Source organism: Solanum verrucosum, unplaced genomic scaffold (genome assembly GCF_900185275.1).
Source record: "Solanum verrucosum unplaced genomic scaffold, falcon-dt-bn FXZP01000118.1, whole genome shotgun sequence".
Taxonomy (NCBI): domain Eukaryota; kingdom Viridiplantae; phylum Streptophyta; class Magnoliopsida; order Solanales; family Solanaceae; genus Solanum; species Solanum verrucosum.
Window position 1 is genome coordinate 2,646,528 of NW_026020568.1, and position 11,198 is coordinate 2,657,725.

At 30.7% G+C, this 11,198-nt stretch overlaps 1 protein-coding gene across 1 annotated transcript; it reads right to left on the reverse strand.

Annotated features, from left to right (window-relative positions):
* Positions 1–5,690: 5,690 nt before the first annotated feature.
* Positions 5,691–6,695, reverse strand: LOC125810561 (mitogen-activated protein kinase kinase kinase 18-like). The gene has a single exon (XM_049490036.1). The coding sequence runs from the start codon at positions 6,693–6,695 to the stop codon at positions 5,691–5,693; it is 1,005 nt and encodes a 334-aa protein (XP_049345993.1).
* Positions 6,696–11,198: the final 4,503 nt, after the last annotated feature.

Genomic DNA, 11,198 nt, shown 5'->3' on the forward strand with positions numbered 1-11,198 from the left:
ATGGCACTTGATTTGTGTGTGTGTATATATATATATATATATATAATGGAGAGGGTGAATGTCCAAATTAGTTGGGTAGAGCTTAGGTGGCCTCACTTTTTTCTCTTTAAAAGGTTGACGATTGCTTTAACGGAAATTCACAACGTGGCTAAATGCTTGTGGCCATACGGCAGCTTCAATAGTTTGGAGGACTACAATTACTTCACCAATTGGGTTGTTGCCATGTGGCATACAATGGTAATATCAAGATGAGCTTAAGTCATAAACTTCTGCTTAAAAGTTGTTCGTATATTTCATTTGGATAACTCAACTAAAGACTTGTACGTATTTAGCATACACTTGCAATATTCTTTATCTGTTCAACAATATTTATCCACTATTGATTTGCACACTTTTTAAGAAACTACAAATAAAAGGATAATTTTACTATTTCACCTTTTGAATATATTAAATATCATGCCTTGAAAAATGCAATACGGAAATGACTATAATTAATGATAAGGATAAATTAGGAACTAAGTGTAAAATTATTTATTGATTTCATAAAATAAACAAATATAATGGACAACTATTATTGGACGGAGGGAGTAATAATTAGAAAGACATAGATGTTAGAAAATAGGATGGGATAGATATAATGACTTAAAAGATTAAATTTGGGAGTTAGGGAAAGTGTTTGGTAAGTATCTTTTCATAAGAGTTGTTTGAACCACCATCTACTCAATTCCTTCCATATTCCACTTTTTGAGATATAGGGCATTGAATTCAACAGAAATTTGAGCATAAATAGATTTTTAACTTACTCAAATAAAACAAGTGAATTGTTTGAACCACCATCTACTCAATTCCTTCCATATTCCACTTTTTGAGATATAGGGCATTGAATTCAACAGAAATTTGAGCATAAATAGATTTTTAACTTACTCAAATAAAACAAGCATAAGGTCAATCAAATAAATAATATTTCGCGAATACTATAGTCTTTCAACAACAAAGAGATTTCAAAGGTGAAAAATTGGTTAGCTAACGACCAATTAATTTATTAAATGGAAATATTTGGTGAATTTGTTGGTGAGAACAACATAAAATTTCTTTCTCATCATGCTAAAGTAAGAATCATACTTGGAATCCTTGAGGTTTAAACAATCCTCACAACAATGACTAAAGTGGCCTATTACAAGTAGTGCTTCTTAACTTATAAATCAAGTATCTTATAATTCTCCAATGTGACAAACTAGTTTTTAAATTTCCACAAGATTCCATCAGATGCCAACTTTTTAACTTTTTACTAGAAACAATTTTGTACTTGAACATCTCTTTTTCTAAAAAAAAATAATATAAATGTGATATGTTTACTTATATGAGAAGCATAGCATCTATACACTATTATAACCCCTTTGTCCAAAAAGAATCTACAGATTAAATGTCATGTCCAACTGGTTATGCATTAAGGAAGTTGGCTACTTTAGACATCCAAATTAAGAATGTATTCCTGATCCGTTTCATTTTACTTGACTCATTTATTAAAAATAATTTTTTTTTTATTTGTTCATTTTAGCAACAAAATAAAAAGATTTAAAAATCATGTTCCACTTAATATTAAATAATTACATAAAGTAGTAATAGTCAAATTTAAAATTTTAAAATATCATTAATAAGATTAATTTGATAAATAAACCTTTAATCAAAATCTTTTTTAGAGGATATACCATATTAACATAGGTCAAAGTAATATGAAACGGATGAATATATTTTCAATATTACTCCAAGCATTTAATTATACTCCCATCTCCATGCTATGAGGCGTGGCGTGTCAATTAGCTAATGACTTAAGAGGTGTTATTTCAGCTAAACGGTATTTTCAATTTAAGCAGCTTTAATTTGAACTAGTTAAGCTCCTTAATTACTTATTTTCTTAATGAGGAAAGTTGGATAAGGCTAATTAATCATTCGTCGAGTGACAAATGTTTAATGGATATTTACAAAATTAACACAGTTTATTTTGTATGGAAATGAATTGTCTGAAAAAGAACCAAAAAGGGGGAAATTGATTACTTCTTAAATAAGTAAACTTACACAATTATTATTTTCTTTTCTTTTGCTGAATTTGAGTTTCTCACGTAAAAAAACTTACTCCCCCCTCCTAATTTACGTGGTGGTATTGATACGACAAAAAAAGACCTTATTTTAAATATTCGTATGATTACAAATTATCTCATAAAAAATAAATTATTCTATCTCTTTTATTTGTCCTGTTGCATTTTACGCTCTTTCTTACTAAAGTTTACTATTTGCTAAATTTTGAATGTCCTTTTTATTATTATTATTTTTTATCTGTTGTCCAGTATTCGTATTGAAGTCAGACTAAATTTAAATTCGCACTGAAAAGTGTTACATTAATGGTAAAACGCTCCCTAACAAAAGCAAATACATACTCAAGGGGACCCGAATCGAATTGGAGAACTCAGATTAAGTATGAAAAAGTATTTATTATTATACCACAATCCATTTAATTATGCATGTTTTGCTTAGTTTTGCATAGAATTATTTTATTTTATCATGTGAGGATATAGAAATTAAGTGCAATGCAACATGGGAAGATGATAGACAGGATTTGGTTGCCTGCAAGCAATTGTAATTGATGACGTGCAAGTGGGTGTTGTGTTGTTTTATTGTTGGCTTTCATGATCTTTATTTGAACATATAAAAAATATTATTTTGAAAAAAGATTCAGCCACACAGCCAAGTGTGGATTGTTAATTAGAGATTTTGTGTGTGGTATGATTTATAAATGATCCCACTTTGTAGCAGAATGCATTTATTAAGTGGACAAACTAAATTTGCGTTACAGGGACAGCTAGACATTTAGTTGGGCATGTACTCACGTTTGTACTTGCACTTAATTCCCAATCATATGACGAGGGGAGGGGGTGAAGTAATAAATACTTTTTCATTCTTCGTTAGAGTTTTGAGCTACGAGCTTTAAGATTATAGTAATCTTTGGAGAGAGTAATTGTCTCGCTCTCCTCCTTTCATAGTGATCTTGTTTACGTGAATTTACATTAATCAATTTTCATAACGATTTAAGGAATATATTTAGCCATTCATTTTTTTTTTCCTTATATCACTTAGAAAGGTTTAGAAACCTTTTCCTGTTGTACTAATATGTAACGTGGTCTTGTCTTTAGCTTAGTCATTGTGTGGTTGACAATTATGTGGGCAATGACTCTAACATCACTGTTATTTGGCAAATAAAATAGACACAGCTACCAAATTATATTTTAAGTTGGCAAACAGCATACGTGTAAATTTCCTTACTCGGTATTTGAAGTCAGCCTAGAAATTCCGATTAAATTCAAATGGCACATTGTAGGATTAATTTTGGGGTGACGCTCCTAACAAAAAAAAAATCATATCTAGGGCTTAAATTCGAGATCTCTAATTAAGGGTGAAATGGTCTCACCACTACACCAATTCCGGTCGAGTCATACGTGTGGAAGTTGGGTATGGGTAGATTGGATTGGGTTAAAACTTTTGATTTTGCGTACAGATAATTTGTTGACGATTAAATTAGGACTTATTTTGTGGTATTTTATACACATGTTGCTTTCTTACTTTTTGTTATTAGGTATTTCCCCTTTTAATGGACTTTGAATTTGGTCAGCCTTTGACATATGTACTTTTCCACTTCTTTTTATAGGAGAAGTATTTGACATTTAACGAAGTCATTTCTCCAATTGAAGTTTGCTTTGGAGTTGAATTGAGAGTCTATTGAGGCACTACTTTAAAAAATTGAAATTAGCTATGAATTTCGTTGTTGGTTTGTCGTTATTTTGCTCCTCTAACAAAAATTTATTGCTAAGTATAATATTATTGTTGTAAGTTTACATATGAATTTTTGAAATTATGTTGAAAAATAGCTATTAAGGATTAGATTGTAAACTCTTTAAGGATCTTCAGTGTGATTATAACATCTTGCCAGACAGTTTAAATAATTTAGTGGTAACATAATATATAGTTGCCCCAAGAAATCTTATAGACAATCTTTATGGGGACTGGGAACCTAAATAAGCCACAAAAATATAAAAGTGACCAAAATAAGCCACTACTTTAGTAAGTAACTAAAATAGGCTTAGTGGAAGAAAAAATTCCACTTTATCTAATATTCTAAACGTTTTCCGTTAGTCTCCTAACGTGTATATTTTAATATATAACGAAATTATTTTCTACACTTTATAAAATGGAACTATTTCTTACACTTTATAAAGTGGAACTTTTTCTTACACTTTATAAAGTGGAACTTTTTATTGCACTTTTTATAAAGTGGATGGACATCGACCGATAAAGGAGAACGTTGTTGACTAATCTTAGGCTCCTTCCTAACATAGGTTTCAAGTATTGTTAACTTCATTTGATCTATGTAGTCATCTGGAACCCTCAAAAAGTTGGTCAACGATTCGTCATTATAGATAATCCACTCTCCAAAATTTACTTGTCCTTGTGATAAAAATGAAGTAGGGTATTTTACGACTATAATCAAATTATAAATAGTACTGTTTATACCCATTCTTTTATAAATTGATGAAAGAAATTTATGATATCGGACATTAATTGAATATTTAGCATTGTGTTTGGGAGGACAATTATAATAAACGGTATTTTCATCATGTATAATTTCGCCATCCCAATAAATCAAAACTCTAACTTTTGGTTTAGAAGACATTTTTTTTTTTGAGATTGAAATGAACAAATATAGAAAGTATGTTGTAGGTGCTACCAGTTAATGTTTGAACGTCCTCCTTAAATAGAGATTGGAGGATTTTTCAGAATAAAAAAATAAAAATACATAGTGTAATAATTTTTTCCGTTTTTATGATATGTCAAATCAATATAATTGTATGACAAACACTGCAAAAGAGATAAGAACGTGAAAATATTCCTCTTTGTAAAGTGAAATTTTCTCTTCCACTTTGTAAAGTGTAAGATTTTCTTCCACTTTATAAAGTGTAAGAAAAAATTCCACTTTATAAAGTGTAGAAATAGTTCAATTTTATAAAGTGTAGAAAATAATTCCGTTATATATTAAAATATACACGATATGAGACTAACGGAAAACGTTTATAATATTAGATAAAGTGGAATTTTTTCTTCCACTAAGCCTATTTTAGTTACTTACTAAAATAGTGGCTTATTTTGGTCACTTTTATGTTTTTGTGGCTTATTTAGGTTCCCAGTCCTCTTTATGGGACCTTTTTTTTTTTTCTATGAAGATGTGGTGGGGTTAGGTGCGCCAGACCCCCAAATCTAATGTCTATTCAATAAAAAAATTGTTTTATTTTTAATTTGAGGTTTAAGACCCTTTTCTTAACTATTTATCCGTTACGATAAAGAACAATTGTTGACTTTCAAGTTTGGTTATTTTCAAAAATGGTCATACAAATATGAAAGCATTTTGCAATTTACATTTTCAGTGCATATTAGTTAAACTCAAAAATGATCGTTAATCATCATGAGAAGGGAGAAGTGTCACTTTTAATGGTCCTATCTCCACTGAATTCGGGTCGACCTTCCCTTAATAGTGAATTTGCAAACCATTCTCTGCCCCGAATTTTCAATTCTTCCTCAATGTGTCACTTTCTCCATCGCCTTCTGTTGTATTGTACGGCATGAGTTTGTTCACTGTAATTGTTTCATCTGTTGCTGCTTCTAATTGTGATCCATCTCTCATCATCATTCCATCTCCAATTTAATTCTCCTGAATTCGAACACAATTCTCTTACCCTTTGCAGGGGAGAGCTAACTGTTTGTAATATCGTAGTTTCTGATTCCTCCACGGAATTCCATATGTCTTGATCAAGAATGCTTGTTGGAGAACTCGTCACAAAATTCTGATTTGAATTCGAATTCAAATTGAATTCTTCAAGAAATGTATGTTTGAGAAGTTGTTTAGCTGTCCATCTTTCTTTTGGATCTCTTCTTAAGCATTTGCTTAAGAAATCCCTTGCTTGTAAGGACAAGAATTTTGGGATTTCAGGGGATTGCCCTGAAAATGCAATTTTGTAAAGCAATGAAGCTGCATTTGTCACATTAGTCCATGGTGATCCACCAGTGACCATTTCAATAATTGTACATCCCAATCCCCAAATATCTGCTGGACACCCCTGTTCTTCCCCACGCGCCACCTCTGGTGCCATGAACATCGGTGTTCCTCCAATTGGCTCTCCGCCGCCATCCCTCTCTGCCGGATCAATCCACCTGGCACACCCAAAATCAGCAATTTTGGCACCGGTTTTACCTAACAAAATATTCTGCCCCTTAATATCACAATGTGCTATGCCACCTGAATGTAGGTATTCTAGTCCTTTTAAAATTTGCTTGATATAATACCCGATCAACGGCTCATTGATCCGACCACCCTGCTTCCGAATTTCATCGGAAAGTGTACCATCCGGCATATACTCCATCATAAGATTAAAGATAAGTTTGTCATTCTCTTTTGTAACATCATACCCCTTGTAGCTAACTACATAAGAGGAGCTCAATTGGGACAGAATTTTCTGCTCCTTTTGTAATAACTGTGACTGGGATAGCTCCACTGACTTGACAGCGAAGACCTCATCGGAGAAATGTGACTTAGCAACGGAGACAGCGGCTGTGGATCCATGGCCTATGGTATGGCCTCTACTCCAATCCATTTCAGAAGAAGAAAATTGGTTGTAAATGAAAGAATTTTACAAAGTGTAATGTTTGTGGTTTGTTTTGGAGCTGCAACAGAGGAAGGAGTACATATATACAATACTATTAGGGTGAATGTCCAAAGACTCCAAATTAGTTAGGTAGAGCTTAGGTGGCCTCACTTTTCTCTTTAAAAGGTTTCGTTTACTTTAACGGAAATTCAAAAACGTGGCTAAATGCTTGTGGCCATACAGTAGGGTAAGATTGGACGGGTTATTGACCCGCTAATTCATTAGCTCAACATCTTTCAATTCATTAAAAATTGGGTTGATTTGTAATTCGAATTGACTCATGAAAAATCTTGTCAAAATATTTTTTTAAAACTTTTTTTCAATTTAATATGTTGTATAAAGTCATAATAAAGAAAAAATATATAATTTTATTAGGTACTAAAATAGTTTAAAAGAACAAATGAAACAATTAAGCTTAGTAAAAATGAGTTGAGTTGGGTCTTGACCCGTAATGTAATCCTTTACCTAACCCATTTTTGACCCAAACAAATTTAGACTGAATTGGGTCTTGACTCGATTGTTGTCTTAATTCATTATGACCTGTTCAAATTTGACTCAACCCACCCAATTGTCACCCTACCATGGCAGGTTGAGTACTTTGAAAGACTACAATTACTTCACCAATTGGGTTGCCGCCATGGGACATGCCACGATAATATTAAAATGAGTTTTAACTTCTACACATTCAGAAGCTTAAAAAAAACATGTATTTTTACACAATAGTTTAGTCTTTCAAGCTTAATTTCAAAGGAAAAAAGTGGTTAACGCCTTAACAGCCAAATTAATTATTGAAATGGAGACAAGAACATATTTGAAGAAAAAAGGGATTAAAGTGTTGGTAATGACATGATAATTACTTTTAATGTGAATAATTAAGCATGATCTCCTTCTAGAACAACAATAAAAATGTGATTTCTTGTCATTCTAAAAGAAGAATCATATTTGGTATCCTTGCAGTTTAAACCATTTCCAAACAGTGACTAAAAGTGGCCCATTACTACTACTTAGTGGTTCTTAACTTCTAAATCAAGTCTCTGATGTGGCAAAATAATTTTTTTTAATCTCTTTTTTTTTTTTTTTGCTTTAAACAAAATATTGGTGCACCAATCAAACATCAAATTTCCACAATAAAATGCCGACTTTTTAACTTAAACTGCATGCCCTTTTCTTTTTACATTATTTTTAAATATATATTTTTTTAGTTATGTTTACTTCTATAAAAAGCATAGCATCTGTGTATTATATAATTGCTCTAGAATTAAGTTAACTTCAGTTGAATGCACATACCAACTTCGGCTAACACTACAATAAAAATAAATTTTAGCGGCAATAAATATACATATTAATAAAGAGAGCTAAGACCTTTAATTTACTGACATTATTTAATTGTGATTGGATCAAATGTCGCTATAGGCTCTAGGGATATTTACAAAGACTGTTAATTGCTACTAAAAATCTACAAAATTGTAAATATGACAACAAAGAACAATATTTTGATGAGGATAAAGAAAGCGTAAAAAGTTCATTATATTCTTCAGTACAAGTTTGATTAAAGGGGACGTCAAAAGAACAATAAAAGATAAAGGTGTGAAACAAGTTTACAACAAATTTCACCAAAAAGAATAATATGACGCAACAAGTGTGGTTATTTAGTTGTAAAGTAAAAGTAGAAAATCAAAAGATTTACCTCATCACTTAGGAGGCCTCATGACTTATGACACGATATAAGTACAATAACTTAGTTGGATATCATGAGAATAGATTTTAAATATAATTGCAAGCGGAGCGGAGCTAGTAGTCCGCATGCGAGTTCAATAAAATTCAAAAAAATATGATGTTATGTATGAATATTTAATTTAGAATTCAATTATTATCACTTAAAATCGTCATGGTATAATTCAAAACTCATAAAGTTGAAAATTACTAGATTCACTTTTGATTACAAATAATTAGTTTATTAATTATATATTCTCCATGTCCAATTGTCCATGACATGCTCCCCATGTATGAAGGTGTGGCGTGTGTGTTAGCTAATAATTAAGAGGTGTTGTTTGAGCTAAACTATATTATCATTTTATATAAGCACCTTAATTTGAATTAGTTAATTAAGCTCCTTAATTAATTGTTTTCTTAATGAGCTAGAAAATTTGGATGAAGGCTAATTAATCATTCGTCGAGTGACAGGTACTAATGGATATTTACTAAATTAACATAAAGTTTTATGGCACATGGCATCTTAAAAAAAGTAAAACATAGAAAGAAAAAGGCACATGAATTAGTCCTTCTCTAATGTTTCTAAACCTTGTGATAGAAAACCAAAAAAGGGGCAATTGATTACATCTTAAATAAACTTACAAAAAAATATTTATTTATTTTCTTTTTACTCCTCTAAATATTGCGGTGTTTTATTGAACACAATTTTTTTTAAAATAAAAAAACATTTGAAGTTTCTCGTTTAGAATAATTATTGATTTTGTATGGACGGAAAATAAAATAAATATGATATTTAAAGTTAAATTATTTTTATATTAAAAATACTTTTTATTTACTTGCATTTTACACCTTCTTAAGAGCATGAAGTGTTTATTTCACTAAGGGAAAAGGGTCAAAAATGCCCTTGTACTACATGAAATGATCAAAAATGTCATTTGTTCATACTTTGGTCCATTTATGCCTTTACTGTTAATGAAATGGACCAAAAAAGCCCTAAAGTTTAACGGAAGCAACGGAAAATACTTAAACCATTTAATTAGTCTTAATTTGCTTACCCTCTTCTCTTTATCCGATGAACCCAATTCCATTTCATTCACAAATTATTATTTTTTCCTCCTTCAAAACCCTAGTCCCTCGTATAGATTTCTTAAATTAAGACTAATTGATTTGAAATAACAATATTACTAGTAGAAAATAACCAAACCAAACAAATATTTCACATTTATACTTGAAGATCACCTAAAAGTTGAACACATGAAGTACATATCGTCAGTAGTAGTAGTTTTTTCAACGTAATCAGTTGCATCATAATTTTCTATACGGAGATTATCGACAATAGTAGTCCCTTGTAAATTGTTGGTACCAGTCAATTTGGAGGCATTCTGGTTGGAAACAAGGGAAAACAGAGAAGAGGGTGGAAAAATTAAGATTAATTAAGTTGTTTAAGTATTTGATGTTGCCTCAGTTATACCTGAGGGTATTTTTGGCCCATTTCACTAACAGTAAGGGCATAAATGGACCAAAGTATAAATAAATGACATATTTAATCATTTCATATAGTATAAGGGCACTTTTTACCCTTTTCCCTTTTACTAATTATTCATATTTACTAAGCATTTAATTAAAATAAATCAGTTTGAGAAATAATTACATAACAATAAGGGTAAAATGAAAAAAAATACAATCTATTAATTTAAAGAAAGGAGCTAGTAAAGAGAAAATTTTGTTTTTAATATACTGAATATTATAAGTAAAAAGAAACGAATAAATGATTTGATAGTATATAAGTTATTAAGAATTCAATGCAAAGCAACATGGGAAGATGATTGACAGGAGTGGGTTGCCTGCAGGCAATTTATAAATGAGGACATGCAAGTGGTTTTTTTTAGTTTTCCACTTAGTGTCTGGTATTCATATTGAAACTCGATTAAAATTTGAATTTGTGCTAGAAAGTTCATATTAGGGGGTAAACCGTTTTCTAATAAAAACGACTCCATACTCTAAGAGACTCAAACTTAAAACTTTTGATAAAAATGAAAAAGTACTTACGACTTCATCACGATCCTAATTTAGTGCAAGTGGATGTTCTATATGTTAATGCATTGTTGTCTTTCACGTCCTCTTTTATTACTACTCCAATATAGTAGTAGTCCAACACTCCAAAGAGGTAGGAACAGAGGTTAGGATCTGTTACGAGAAAACAATTAATGAAATCAATATTCCTTTCTCCGTTTCATATTTGTTGATCATTTTTCATTTTGCACCATGCTTAAGAAATCATAAATAAGAAGATGACTTTATTAATTTACCCCTTGAAAAACTTCTTGAAATTTTACAAACAAATGTAAACACTTACAAAAAGAATTAATTGAAAGGGTAATATAGGAAAAAATTAATTAAGCTTTCTTGATTAGTAAGGTGATCAATTAATATAAGACAATTATATTTAGTATAATGATCAACTAATATAGAACGGAGAGAATCGTAAAAAAAGAAAAACATAAATATATAGGGAAAAGAAAACTTGTGGTCAATGACCAACTCTTCTCACAAACTAATTAACATGATCTTTAATAAAGAGATAAAAAATAAATTAAAAGGATTTAGCCAAGTGTGGATTGTTGGTTGTAGATTTTGTGTATGGTATAAATGATCCTCTTTGGTAGAAGAAAGTATTTATTAAGTGAACTAAATAGATTTGCGTTACAAACATTTATATGGACACGCCCACGTTTGTAC

Excerpts from the sequence above, each read along its gene's own strand:
- LOC125810561 (XM_049490036.1), bottom strand. The coding sequence starts at position 6,695 with ATGGATTGGAGTAGAGGCCATACCATAGGCCATGGATCCACAGCCGCT.